Raw genomic sequence first — 15,631 nt, forward strand, 5'->3', positions numbered from 1 at the left:
CACGAGCTTTAATGCGTGATTAATAGAGTAAGAAGACGGAGAAAAAGTAGTTGAAATAATGCGGTGGATAATGAGATCCTTAAATGATAATGTAAAAACAAAGCAGAAAAGTTGTCATAAATGAATATGGACTAGGACGGATAAAAAAGGAAATTCGGCTTATTTTATGGGACGAAGGGTGTATGTAAATTATACTAGTAATTATGAATGTGATGTCAAATTTAGGATTTCTACTAAAATCAATGATATGAATGGAAATATCATGGGTAAGTACTTTATTTTTGGAAATGGAATCCAGCTGAATGTGATTTAGGTTACACTTTTATATTCTCAACTTGAGTAAGATATTCCGGTATCTTTTTTTTGCCAACTTGATCTCCCCTTTTTTATTGATTTAATTTCTACTTTTAATGGAAATGGCATAAAGAAAAAGTAGAATGGCATATCTCCATATAGGTAGCTTGTGATTGTTGATGGTTTGTTTTATTTACACAAAGAGTGGTATATATTTCCCTTGCAACTCCATAACCACCTGTGTATGTTTCTCTCTATCTCCCTAAACTAACAACTAGTTTGGAAGAGAACAAGAATACAAATTTTGCTAAAATATCTCCCCCTAATCTATATGCATGTTTTTTCAAAGGTTCTGTTTCTTTTCAAGATTCCCCTCTTGGAAAAGTTGGGATTCTTGATTCCCATTAAAAGATTCTCATGTGTTTAGCATAGATCTTTATATTAATCACTACAACATCTCATTGTGAAGAATATGATGTCAATGAAGTCAAGGTGGACAAACGAGGAAAACAAGACATTCGAGAGCGCGCTTGCGTTATTCGAGGAGGAGAGCCCCGAGAGATGGTTCAAGATTGCGGCCATGATCCCGACCAAATCTGTGTACGATGTAATAGATCAGTACACACAATTGGTTTCGGATGTGATTGATATCGAAACCGGTTTAGTTCCCATTCCTGCATACTTGTCTTTCAATATCTCTCCAAACAGATCCTCGCCTTCCCACTGCAAGAAAGGCCTCCCTTGGACCGAGCCCGAGCACAGGTACATATTTTTGCGTCTAAATACACGAACTTCTTTTTACCTAATTCTCATTATATTTACCACATCAACTTAAAACTATTAATTGTTCTGATTTTCACACTTTTGTTAATTTGAGTTGAATTATTTATATAGCTTAAATAACTGATTTATTGAATTAATATTATAGTTGGAATTATTCTACAACATGTTAACCAATAATGACGACCTTAGTATGTTACAACTCCATTTTGTCACGCTGATATTAATTCATTAAAATATGATAATACTATGAAATATTAGAATAATTGAAAGTTAATGTATTTAGTGACATAAATTTTAACGTATGATCAATTTAATTTTGTTTTCTTCTTTTTCCACTAATTTTGCAGGCGTTTCCTATTAGGGCTTGAGAAGCATGGCAAAGGTGACTGGAAAAACATATCACGAAACTTCGTGGTGTCGAAAACTCCAACACAAGTGGCTAGCCATGCTCAGAAGTACTATATGAGGCAGCTCAACGGAGACAAAGACAAACGGAGGCCGAGCATCCACGACATCTCTATTCATCTCACCGGAGATTCTCAACGTTTTCATGACGACAACAACCAAGGGGACTTGATGCTTTTCGACTCCGGTTATAGCCATGGATATCCCTACACAGAGTCCTTATATATAGTGCATACTTTAAATTAGGTCAAAATACATTTTTAGTGTTGGGTCGTGGCTGAATTAATCAAGGCCCATCCTTGAGGGCCCAAGTCAGAGGCCCAAGACCAGCAAATCAAGTTTACAGCTCACATGTTCTCTGTTCAGTTCAAAGAGAAGCTGGAATTAGGGGAAGTTATAACATCCCCGATTCTTTTGTGTATCTAGTGTATATACGTGCAGAAGAGGAAGAGAAGAGAACACATAGACAGAGACACACATTGTTCATTCCAGGAGAGCTATTCTGTAATTCAATCGAGTGAGGTAGTCTTCGATTCGAAGTAGATTAGCGAGAGAGTTTGAGGTGTGTGTTGTATTTTGTTCTTGGTTGCATTACCATTCTCCATTCGTGGACGTAGGTTCCTCAGAACCGAACCACGTAAATTGTGCGTCGTTATCTGTTTATCAATCTTAATTTGAGTTCTTCAAATTGGCGCCGTCTGTGGGAAACGGAGATGGCGATGCCAAGAATAGAAGCTGAGAAATTCACCGGCCGGAACGATTTTGGCCTTTTGGCGGATCAAGATGAAGGCCTTGCTTGTGCAACAGGGATTGGCCGAGGCTATAAAATCAGAGAAGCCGGCGATCGATGAAAAGACGGATGAGAAGGTATTGCTCAAGAAAACTGAGTTGTTTGAGAAGGCTCACAGTGCAATTGTCTTATGCCTTAGCGATAAAGTTTTACGGGAGGTGTCGAAGGAAGAATCGGCATATGGAGTATGGATGAAGCTGAAAAATCTTTACATGACCAAGTCATTGGCCAATCGGTTGTATATCAAACAGAAGCTCTATTCATATAAGTTTCAGGAAGGGAAACCCGTTGAGGAGCAGCTCAATGATTTTAACAAGGCGATTGATGACTTGGAGAACGTGGAGGTAAAGTTAGATGATGAAGATAAGGCGATCCTACTTCTTAATGCCCTCCCCAGGTCCTATGAACATTTCAAGGACGCTATGTTGTATGGGAGGGAAAAGGGCATCACACTAGAGGAAGTTCAGTGCACTTTGAAAACAAAGGAACTTGACAAGACCTCGGGTGTGGCTCGTGAGGTTTCGGCAGAGGCATTAACAGTCAACAAGTTCAGGAACAAGAAGCAGTATAAGGGGAAAGATGTAGCTGGAAAGCCTCACTTCCAAGTGCAGAAACCAAGTTACAAAGAGAAGGAAACACCGAGTTGTCAGTGGTGTAAAAAACCTGGCCATCTTAAGAAGAATTGCTACGCTAGGAAGAGAAAGCAAGCGGAGGAAGGTGGAAATAATACTGCTGACTGCGCTGAGGAATTAGAGCCTGCAAAAATTTTGAATGTCACGGAGAAGGGAATTGCAGACTCGTGGATCATGGATTCAGGGTGCTCTTTCCATATATGCTCTCACAGGAATTGGTTTGAAAATCTTGCAGGTGGATCAGTTGTTCTTGGCAACGAGCAGGTATGTTCTATTAAAGGCGTTGGTGATATACGTTTTAAAATGCATGATGAATTAGTAAAATTACTTACTGGAGTAAGATATATCCCCACCATAAAAAGAAATTTAGTCTATTTGGGAATGCTAGAGAATAAGGGATATTCTTTTCTTTCATCGCAAGGGGAAATGAAAGTGTTAGATGGTAAAAATGTCATCATGACTTCTAGTAGAAGAAACAACTTATATTATCTTGAGGCTGAGACTACTACTGGTAATCTACATGTCACTGAATCTGTTGATTTGAGTATATGGCATAAGAGGTTGGGGCATGTGGATGAAAAAGGAATGAAGGAGCTGGTGAGAAGACAGATCATTCGTGGTAATGGCACTGATTTTCTGAAAACTTGCGAACCATGCTTGCTAGAAAAGGCAAGAAGCCTCCCTTCAATACATGAAAACATATTTCTACAAGAGCTCTTGATTATTGTCAGTCACTTATGGGGGCCTGCACAATCTTCTTCCGTAGGTGGTGGGAGGTATTTTCTGAGCATCATAGATGACTATAGTAGAAAAGTTTGGGTGTTCATCTTGAAGGAGAAATCTGAAGCCTTTCAGAAATTCGAAGGATGGTGTAAGGCCGTTGAAGTTGAAAAGGGACATGGTCTCAAATGTTTGCGCACTGATAACGGTTTGGAGTTTTTATCAAAGAAGTTTGATGATTTCTGCAGGGACAAGGGAATAAGAAGACATAAGACTGCTCCTGTTAACCCTCAATAAAATGGAACGGCCGAAAGGATGAACAGGACCTACTAGAGAGGGTTAGATGCATGATGATTACTTCTGGAACCCCTAAGAAATTCTGGGCAGAGGCAGTTTCCACAGCTGCCAAACTGATCAACAAATGTCCTTCTTCAGTAATTCAGTTTGATACTCCGGATAACAGATGGTATGGAACTCCTGGAAACTACTCAAAGTTGAAAGTATTTGGCTATAGAGTATATGTGCATACTAGGCAAGGGAAGCTGGATGCAAGGGCCTTGAAGTGCATTTTTTGGGATATCAAACCGGAGTAAAAGGTTATAGACTATGGTGCACAGGGGCTGGGAAACAAAAAATCATGATCAGCAGGGATGTTGTTTTTGTGGAGTCAGAAATGCCTTACTTTCAAGCTGCTAATCCTAACCCTCCAGAAGGTGAGGGATCAGAAAATATAAGTATGAATCCAGGAGGATCAACTTTAGACATCGATGAAAGTGTTGAGCCAGAAGAATGTGTTCAGCAAGAATATGAGGCATCAGAAGAATTACATGAACCAGCTGATACTTATTTGCTAGCAAAGGACAGAACAAGAAGGAATATAAGACCTCCAACAAAGTTTTCAGATTCAGATTTTGTGTATTATGCTCTGTGTGTGGCAGAGGAATTGGAGCTTGATGAGCATGCAAATTATAAAGAGGCTATTGGCAGCAAGGACAAAGAGAAATGGATAAAAACCTATGAATGAGGAAATTGGATCTTTGCTAAAAAAATAAGACCTGGATTCTGGTTCTGAGGTCACAAATTGAGCAGAGACCTATAAGTTGTAAATGGATCTATAAAAGGAGGGTGGAGGCTTCGCACGGTGATAGTGTCAGGTTTAAAGCGAGGCTAGTGGCCAGAGGGTTTACACAAGAGGAAGGGATAGACTTTAATGAGGTTTCTTCCCCAGTTGTAAAGCACTCAACCATCAGAACTGCTGGCAATAGTGGCTCATAGAGATTGGGAGTTACACCAACTCAATGTCAAAACGGCTTTTCTACATGGAGAGTTAAAGGAGGTGATATACATGGATCAGCCACAAGGCTATGTTAAGCCAGGAGATGAAGACAAAGTGTGCCTCCTTAAGAGAAGTCTGTACGGCCTAAAACAGAGCAGTAAGCAATGGTATCTCAAGTTCAATGAACAGATGCATAAGATGGGTTTCAAAAGCTCATGCTACGACAGTTGTGTCTACATAAGGTACAAGAATGACTCTCCTGTGGGCTACTTATTGTTGTATGTGGACGATATGCTTGTTGCTGGTTCTAGTAAAGTCGAGGTTAATCGAGTCAAGGTGGAGCTCGAGCAGGCTTTTGAGATGAAAGATTTAGGGAATGCGAATAGGATACTTGGAATGGATATAATTAGAGACAGAGGCAGAAAAAGCTTGTGGCTTGTACAACAAGGTTACATCAATAAGTTGCTGCATAAATTCCAAATGATAAACTCAAAACAGGTATCTACTCCCCTAAGTCAGCATTTCAAATTATCAAATGAGCAGAGATCGAAGAATGATCAGGAAAGGATGAAGGTATCAAAGATACCATGTGCTAGCATTATTGGCAGTGTCATGTACACTATGGTATGCACGAGACCGGATTTGGCTCATGCGATTAGCGTAACCAGCAGATATATGCTTGATCATGGAGAAGAGCATTGCCAAGCATTAAAATGGATATTGGGGTATCTGGTGAAGACACAAAGCTATGGTCTGTTGTTTGCAAATCATGAAGTTGAAGAAGACGACGTTCTTGTTGGTTACAGTGATTCGGACTACGCTGCAAATTTAGATACTCGGAAGTCCTTCAAGTTATATGGGACAGCGGTGAGTTGGAAATCCAACTTGCAATCGATGGTTGCTCTTTCAACCACGGAGGCCGAGTACATAGCATTGGCTGAAGCTGTCAAGGAAGGAATATGGCTAAAAGGCATTCTGAAAGACTTCGGATTGGATCAGAGTACAATGACTATCTTTTGTGATAGCAATAGTACTATCAGTGTGGCTAAGCACCAGGTGTTTCACGGAAGAAGTAAGCATATCGACGTCAAACTGCTTTTTGTAAGGGTTGAGATTGGTAATGGAAGAGTTAAGGTGAAGAAGGTTCACACTTCAGAGAATGCAGCAGATATGCTTACAAAGGTTTTACCAAGTTCCAGGTTCAAGCATTTCCTGGGATTGGTGAGGTTGATTGCTCGGTAAGAAGAGTTGTGGAGATGGAGATGGGATGTTGATCAATGCAGCCAAGGTGGATATTTGTTGGGTCGTGGTTTAATTAATCAAGGCCCATCCTTGAGGGCCCAAGTCAGAGGCCCAAGACCAGCAAATCAAGTTTGCAGCTCACATGTTCTCTATTCAGTTCAAGGAGAAGCTGAAATTGGGGGAAGTTATAACATCCCCGATTCTTCTGTGTATCTAGTGTATATACGTGCAGAAGAGGAAGAGAAGATAACACATAGAGAGAGACACACATTGTTCATTCCAGGAGAGCTATTCTGTAATTCAATCGAGCGAGGTAGTCTTCGATTCGAAGTAGATTAGCGAGAGAGTTTGAGGTGTGTGTTGTATATTTTTCTTGGTTGCATTGTGAATAAAATCATACCATTATCTGTCCGTGGACGTAGGTTCCTCAGAACCGAACCACGTAAATTGTGCATCGTTATCTGTTTTTTTTCCTCAAACACCATCACGCCGGGGGGTTAAGGCTCACCCCCAACCTGTCTATATCAAAAATCATCAAAAGAACATACATCAACCCGTCGTTATCTGTTTATCAATCTTAATTTGAGTTCTTCATTTAGTATCTCCTAAAAATGAGAATCAATAACCATATTTCTATGTCTTAATAATATCTTTAATAGTAATCCCTTTTTATATTAAAATAAAATACTCTAGCCACAGAATGGCGAGTCCTCCAAGACCAATAAAACAAGACAAAAACCTCAAACAAGACCCAACAACCGACAACAAACAACCAAACGCAAGAACAACAAGACCACCAAAGATGGGTACTACCAGACAGTCAAGCAAACAACAAACACCTCAGCACACAAGGCGATAATACAAATCGAGCCTCAAGAAAACAATACAACAAGCCACAACTGCTAAATCGAATCAACATACTTGGATTAATCTATTTAACGTGTGTTCTACCACCATGTCGATCATTCTCAAGCATTCCTCAAGCCCTCACTAATCTAACCTTGAGAAAAAAAAGTTAAAAAAAATTCTGACACCACCCTTTAATCCACGTGTTAATCCACCAAAATAGTCGTTTCTTTTCTATCTCTCAATTGGGTTGGTAATTTTGAAAAGTAATTTTGTTCCTTATATCCGAAATAGACCAATCTAAGACATAGAACATGTTGAAGCAATATGTAAAATTCAAAAATATCAAATTATCAATGAAAAGTTTGCGGTGGTAGCTTTCCAATGGTACTATAATACCTCATGCCAGCCTGGAACTGATGTTACTTCATTAAACTTGCACTAAGTGACTGTGACTAAGCTTAATTTGTTTCCATTGAGGATGTTAAAAAGCACCACTTTGCCAACTTAAAATCAACTAGATTTACGATTGCATAAAGCTATATCTTTTATTTCTCTCTCTTCTACTTTCCTGAGAAAAAGAAGGGACGAAAATTAATTAATCAATGGTCTTGTCTTTTCTCTATTACCTTTATTTCCTCCAGAGAAAATAATTAAAGGAAAGTTGTTACAGTACTAGTACAAGTATTTTTAGGCTGAGAATAATGATTTAGCGAGTATCATTAAAGCTAAACATGAAATTTATAATGAATTCTTTTGTGTTTCTTTTCGGCCGTTGTTTTCGCAGACGATAATAAATAGTTAAAGTGGAGAGAAAGTAAAGTAAGAGAAAGAATAATATAGAAGAGAGTCGTATCTACGTTATTCTCTTACTTACTTTACTTTCTCTCCAATCTAACTATTTATTAGCATTTTCGCAAAACAACTTTTAATTTATATGTTGATTTTATAATAAAATGTGAGTAAAATGAGTTAATGGGATGTGAGGTCCATTTACTAAAAATAGAAAAAGTGAAACGAAATATTTATTTGCGGACCGAAAATAAATATTTCGTTTCACTTTTAGTGGGATGTGAGGTCCTATTTTTTTTATAAAATAGGTGAGTGACGTGGCAAGATGTTCGCGGAGTCCTTTGGGCAGACTTTAATCATGTAGCTATCCATACGGTTTATTCTTGACTGATGTCTCAGTCAGGGTCATGTCTTTATGAAAGGAGAGCTCCTTCAAAGGTTTCCCTTTCAAGGTTTTCTAGAAGAGGAAGGTGTCACTATGTGTGTGGCTTTCGTGTTGATAAAATTAAAATAATATTTCCTTCGTTCCAGTCTAAATGAGACGTATTTCTTTTTGGTAGTATTTATCAACCTAAGTGTGACGTTTCTTTTTTTGGCAGTAATTAACTCAATCATCTCTCCTGTGTTATCGTCTTATCTCTCTTACTTTATCATCTTTCTTAGTACTTTATTCTCTTTTTCTCTTTCTTATTTTAATTTGGCTCTCTTACTTTATTCTCTTATTCTCTTTCTTACTTTATTCTCTCTCTTAATTTACTATAATAATTTAATTCACAATACACCACTACCTAAATTTTTGTGTGAAAATAGAAATGTCTAACTTAGGCCGTGACGAAGGGAGTACTTGTTTTGTGGGTAAAATAGAGAGAATAAAGTAAGAGAGAGGGAAAAAGTAAAGAGAGTGATGTTTCTATATTTAAAAATGTGTCATTTAGAGTGGGAGTTCAAAAAAGAAAAATGAGTCACTTAGAGTAAGACCGAGGGAGTAATAGTGTTTGGCATTATGCGTGCTATATTGATCATCATACCATAATTTATATATACCCTTGTAGGGCAGTGATAAAATGCAAACAACATCTTTCCTACAAACTCCAATCATTTAATTTTTTCTAATTTTACAGTCAATCAAGATTTTGCATATGGCATAGCTTGATGAATTAGTTTTATTGCACTATAGAACTTCAACTAAAACGACATCATGATATAGGCAACGAAACAATATTGCATTAAGCTATGTTAGTGCCCAAATTTCAATTAGTTGCAAAATCAAAATAAACTACTAATAGTTTAGTAATATAAACTGATTTTAAAACTAGTACTCCCTCTATGCCCTGGAAATTATGGACATTTGGTTTGACACGAGTTTTAATGTACAATTGATAAAGGGTAATGTAAGTAGTGCTAGTTGAGATTGGGCTCCATGTCATTAGTAGTGTAGTGCAATGGTATACGTTGTAAATAAAATGATGTGTAGGGATAATATGTTATTCCAAAATTAAAAAGTTCATACTTTTCAGAGACTAACTACTAACGGATAATTCTTACTTTTCCGGGGCCAGAGGCAGTATATATGTGGTAGTTAATTGCTCAGTTGCAATATCTCACAATCAAGTCAGAAGTAAAGAAATTTGGCAATGGGCAGAGAAGGCTCATGGGGCCGTTGGATGGAGGAGTAGTGAAGATTAAATCCTAGCCGTAGGATTTAATAAGTTGTTAGTTAGTTGTATAGCGTTTTATAAAAGGAAAGAGGGGGAATTAGTTTAGAGAGTGATTTTCCCAAATTCAAATTGTAAGCTTTGTTCTTGAGAAATAAACAATCCCAAAATTTCCATTCGCGGCTTTCAATCACTCGTCAGTTTCATCTCCGAGAAATCGTAACAAGTGGCGCCGTCTGTGGGAACGGCAGAGGTGACGACGAGTAGCGGACACTGTCCAGAGCTCTGGATCGACGACGATGGCTTCAAGATTCGAGGCGGAGAAGTTCACGGGTAAGAACGATTTCGGTCTTTGGCAAATGAAGATCCGAGCATTGCTTATACAGCAGAGGCTGGCAGATGCGTTGAACAAAGACGATCCAGATGTGGTGCTCGATGAAAAGGCTAAGATCAAGCGGGCGGAGGTACTCGCTAAGGCGCATAGCGTGGTGATCTTGAGTCTTGGCGACAAGGTCTTGCGCGAAGTGTCAAAGGAGACGACGACGATTGGAATCCTTGAGAGGTGTGAAGAATTGTACATAACGAAATCATTTTCCAACCGACTCTTCATGAAGCAAAGACTCTATTCCTATGACTTCATGGAAGAGAAGGATATCTTGGAACAAATGGAGGATTTCAACAAGGCGATTGATGACCTCAAAAATATTGATGTGAAGCTCGGGGAAGAAGATAAAGCCATTCTCCTCTTGAACGCCCTGCCTAAGTCATATGACCAGATGAGGGATGCAATTTTATTTGGGAGAGAGGGGACTGTTACATTGTTGCTAGACGTCACCACGGTTCGTGAACCGCCGGTTCACGGTTCGGAACCGGCGGTTCCGGTTCAAGATTTGTTGGAACCGGAACCGGCCCGTCAAAGACCGCACGGTTCCGGTTTATGAACCGTGAACCGCCGGTTCACTTGAACCGGCCTAGCCGTCGGTTGTTACCCGGTTCCGGGCCGGTTCCGGGCCGGTTCGGCGGTTCGGCGGTTTATCCGATTTTTTTTTTTTTTTGCATTTTGTAAATTGTAATTCAAGTTTAAAATGTAAAAAAACTTGCGTAAATAACATTAGAATGAAGCGATGTACAAATGTAATTTTATTGATACAAATTACAACTTCAAAATTACAAATTACAACTTTAAAATTACAAATTACAAGTTAAAATTTACAAATTACAACATAAAAATTAGAAATTACAACTTCAAAATTATAAATTACAAAAGACTTAAAGTCTTCATTACAATTTACAAAATTACATATTCGAAATAAAGGGGAGAAAAAAGAAATAAAGGAAAAGGACTTGAGCTCAACTTAAATTTAAACTTAAATTTAAAATTTAAGTTGAAATATAAGTTGAGATGCCTACGTATCCTCAATGCTCAATTGCATTTTGGAATCAAAGTCCACGTAGTTCTCTTACCTTGCTTACCTATTTGGCTTGATCGGAAGTATTGGCGCCTACTCTTCTTCGTCGGGGAAGTAGTCTTGGTCGGGTTGTACTACTAGTTTGTCCCAATCCGGTTCTTGGTCTCTAATTTCGGCGGAGCCCCAATCATCAAGTAACATGGTGGCTTCCATGTTTTGTCCGGTGAGCCTACTTCTTCGGTCGTCCAAGACGTTGCCTCCAACACTAAAGGCGGACTCGACGGCGACAGTGGAAGCCGGAACCGAAAAGATCTCCTTGGCCATACTAACATATAAATCAAAGGAAGGACCACGCTGAGGCATTCCACAATAGGCCATCTTGCACAAGGATATAAGAAAAGGCGGTAGTCCGCACATAATCTTTTTCCGAGCAAGTATACCAAATGGTGCTCTCAAATTAAAGACTTATCATATAACATATTAAAACATATTAAAACTTACTAACATATTAAAACTTATATCATATAACATAATAAAACATATTAAAAAACTACTAACATATTAAAACTTATTATAACATATTAACATAGTAAAACATTTAATTTAGAAGTTTAGAACTTACTTGTAATCGAAGAGCGGCTTGCCTTCCCACCTCCTCCGCAACTTGTGCTCTAGAAGGGGCACGACGACTCCGAGAGTCACTTTGATCTTGAGCAATGCCCTTGCCCCGATCACCACCACGACGAGATGAAGACATGATATTATGGAAATTGGAAGTAGAGAATAGATAGTAGTGTTTATGTGAATATGACTATATGATAACGTGAACAAGAACAACGTGAGTAAATTATGAGCGCAAACAACGTACACAACTTGAGAGAATGAGGATGGAGAATAGAGAAATTGAGATTGAGAGAGAAATTCTTATTAACACAAGAATGGGGTGAGTAGAAATGGAAGAGGAGGGGGTATTTATAGGGGAAAATTGTGATTAAAAATTTTAAAAAAAAATCAAATTTTGAAAAATAACGCCGAAACCGCCGGTTCGCCGCCGAAACTGCCGGTTTTCGGTGGAACCGGCGGTTTACGGACCGTTTGAATTTTCAAATTTTGAAAATTGCGGTGGGAAACCGCCGGTTTAGGCCCGGAACCGCCGGTTTAACCCTGAAATTGTGAAAAGGCTAGGGAGTAGGCCTGAAATTATGTCGGAAACCGCCGAACCGCCGGTTTCGCCGGAACCGGCGGTTCCGACCCGCCGGTTACGGTTTGCATAAAATGAGGAACCGGAACCGGCCCGGCGGTTCCGGTGCCGGTTCGAACCGCCGGTGACGGTTCCGGTTCCGGTTCGGAACCGCCGGCGACGGTTCCGGGCCGGTTCATCCGGGCCGGTTCGATTTGGAGACGTCTAATTGTTGCAGGTCCAATCGGCTATAAGATCCAAGGAGATCCAGCGGTGTGAGGATAAATCGAATGAGGTAACCCCTGAAATTCTGAATATAAAGAGATTCAAGAGCAAGAAACCGTTCAAGAAGGAGAAGGAGGTTCCGAAATCTGGTGGCCTTGATCAGAAAGAGACGCGCTCTTGCCATTGGTGCAAGAAGCTGGGTCATTTGAAGAATGACTGTTTTGCGTGGAAAAGAAAACAGGCGCAAGAACATGGCCCTCCTAAGCCGACCTCTGATTGTGTGCAAGAACAAGAGGTGCCCCATGCGTTGAATGTTATGGAAATTGCATGTGGGAAGCCTTGGATCTTGGACTCTGGCTGCAGCCTACACATGTGTCCAACGCTGGAGTTATTTGAGGATATAGCAGAGGCTCATGGCTCGGTGGTCCTAGGGAATAATCAGATATGCCAGATTGAGGGGGGGTCGGCAAGATTCGCTTCAGGCTCGATGACAAGTCCTCGGCCATTCTGAGTGATGTGAGGTACATCCCGGAAGTAAAAAGAAACCTCATATCTTTGGGAATGTTAGAATGAAAAGGCTGTTCATTCCATTCAACTGATGGGGTCATGGAGATCAGGAGGAATAGAGTTCTAGTCATGAAAGGCTGAAGGAATGGAAGCTTATACTATCTATGTGGATATGCTGTCAAGTTGAGTGATCAGATAAATAATGTCAAGACCGAATCAATTGAGACTTGGCATAAAAGGCTGGGGCATCTGGCCATGGGTAGTATCAGAGAACAAATAAGCAAGGAAGTCATATCTGGCACTGATGAGAAGGCTACTAAACCTTGTGAGGAATGTATCATGGGGAAGGTCAAGAAGCTGCCATTCCAGAAAGGTAATCACACATCCACAGCCCCATTAGACTATGTTCATAGTGATTTATGGGGACCATCCCATGTGCCATCTATTGGTGGAGGCAAGTACTATATGACTGTTATTGATGACTATTCTAGAAAGTTTTGGGTGTATATACTTAAAGAAAAATCCGAGGCTCTCTCAAAATTTAAAGAATGGTGTACTGTTGTTGAGAAGGAGAAGGGGTGTGTGGTGAAGTGCCTTAGGACTGATAATGGCTTAGAATTTATGTCAAAAGAATTTAGATTGTTCTGTCAAACCAAGGGGATAAAGAGGCACCGTACTGTTCCCTTAAATCCTTAGCAAAATGGTGTTGCAGAAAGGGACAACAGGACAATTATGGAGAGAGTAAGGTGTATGCTGCTGGCCTCAGGCATGGAGAAGAGATTTTGGGCAGAGGCTGTGGCTACTGCTGTGAAGCTGATTAACAAGTGTCCATCCTCTAGCATTGATGGGGACACTCCAGATCTTAGATGGTATGGCAGCTATGGGGACTACTCTCACCTCAAGACATTTGGTTGTAAGGCTTTTGCGTATGTGAAGCAAACCAAGCTGGATGCTAGGGCCTTAAGGTGTGTAATGCTGGGTTATCAATAAGGGGTGAAGGGCTATAGACTTTGGTGTGTGGAGCCTGGAAATCACAAAGTCTTGATCTGTAGGGATGTGACTTTTGTGGAGTCAGAGATGCCTTTCAAGAAAACAGATAATTTGATTGAAAAGCCTCAGCAGGTAACTCAGTTTGAGGTGGAGAGCCCGGGACCCTCTGGTGAGGAAGCTGTTGTGCAATCTGATGTTGATGAAGAACCAAAGAGTAGGGAAGCTCAGCCAGGCATCTCAACTTATCAGTTGGCTCGAGATAGAACCAGAAGGAATGTGAAGCCTCCGGTCAGATTTGCAGACACTGAATTGCTGTACTTTGCACTGTGCGTGGCAAATGAGATTGAGTTTTCTGAGCCAAGGTCCTATAAGGAAGCTGTGAACTGTAAAGATAGAGACAAGTGGCTGAAGGCCATGGTTGATGAAATTGATTCTCTCATCAAGAATGGTACTTGGATCCTAGTTGATAAGGTGGAGGGTAGAAGGCTAGTAACTTGTAAGTGGCTGTTCAAAAGGAAGATAGAATCTGCAGATAATCAACAGATCAGATTCAAGGCAAGATTAGTGGCTCGTGGATTCACACAAGAGCAGGGTATTGATCACACTGAAGTATTCTCACCCGTAGTCAAGCACACTTCAATAAGAATTCTGTTGGCAGTGGTTGCAAGGCTTGATTGGGAGCTTGAACAATTGGATGTCAAGACAGCTTTTCTACATGGGGATCTAGAGGAAACCATTTACATGTGCCAACCAGAGGGGTTTATCAAACTTGGGATGGAGAACAAGGTGTGCCTGCTCAAAAAGAGCATATATGGCCCGAAACAAGCAAGTAGGCAGTGGCACAAGAAGTTTGATGATTATGTGTTGAGCAATGGGTTCGAGAGGTCCAGCTATGATGAGTGTGTGTACATCAAGAAGAGAGACAAAGTTGCAGTGGCCTATCTACTCCTATATGTTGATGACATGCTAGTAGCAGGTGCATCAAGGCTTGAGATCCAGAAAATCAAGAAGGATTTGAGTCTAGCCTTTGATATGAAGGATCTGGGTGGAGCTAGGAGGATACTTGGCATGAATATTGTGAGAAACAGAGATAAAAGGGAAATTTGGCTGGACCAAACTGATTATATATCAAGATTGTTGAAGAGGTTCAGAATGGATGTTTCAAAAATGACAGCAACTCCCCTTGCACAGCATTTCAGACTGACTGTGGAGCAGTCACCAAAGAGTGATGAGGAGAAGCTTGAAATGCAGGCTATCCCATATGCAAATGTGGTAGGAAGTGTGATGTATGCCATGATTGGAACTAGGCCGGATGTGGCACATGCTATAAGCTGCACAAGCAGGTATATGAGCAATCATGGGAGAGAACACTGGCAGGCATTAAAATGGATTCTTAGGTATCTGAAGGGAGCTGGAGATGTAGGGATCCTGTTCAAAAGCAGCAACTACAATGAGGAAGATGCACTGATTAGGTTTTGTGACAGTGACTTTGCAGGAAGTGTGGACACTAGGAAATCTCAATCTGGTTATATTTTCACAATGTATGGTGCGGCTGTGAGTTGGAAGTCAAGCCTGCAAAATGTGGTGGTCCTCTCCACGACTGAAGCTGAATATATTGCATTGACAGCTGCAGTAAAAGAAAGTACATGGTTAAGAGGCATTGCTGCTGATTTAGGAGTAGAGCAGACTGCAATCTCCATTGGTTGTGACAACAATGGTGCTTTGAGTTTAGCAAAGCATCAGGTGTTTCATGAACGTAGTAAGCACATTGATGTGCGGCTATATTTTGTTAGACAAGAAGTAGAGAATGGAAAGGTGAAGCTATTCAAAGTTGATACAGCTGTGAACCCGGCGGACATGCTGACCAAACCACTGCCTAAGGAGA

General features: G+C 40.3%; 1 protein-coding gene across 1 annotated transcript; it reads left to right on the forward strand.

Annotated features, from left to right (window-relative positions):
• Positions 1-519: 519 nt before the first annotated feature.
• Positions 520-1,735, forward strand: LOC121744350 (transcription factor DIVARICATA-like). The gene is made up of 2 exons (XM_042137875.1): positions 520-1,056; positions 1,425-1,735. The coding sequence occupies exons 1-2, from the start codon at positions 767-769 to the stop codon at positions 1,726-1,728; spliced, it is 594 nt and encodes a 197-aa protein (XP_041993809.1). The 5' UTR covers positions 520-766; the 3' UTR covers positions 1,729-1,735.
• Positions 1,736-15,631: the final 13,896 nt, after the last annotated feature.

The sequence above is a fragment of the Salvia splendens genome, chromosome 1, assembly GCF_004379255.2.
Source record: "Salvia splendens isolate huo1 chromosome 1, SspV2, whole genome shotgun sequence".
Lineage (NCBI taxonomy): Eukaryota > Viridiplantae > Streptophyta > Magnoliopsida > Lamiales > Lamiaceae > Salvia > Salvia splendens.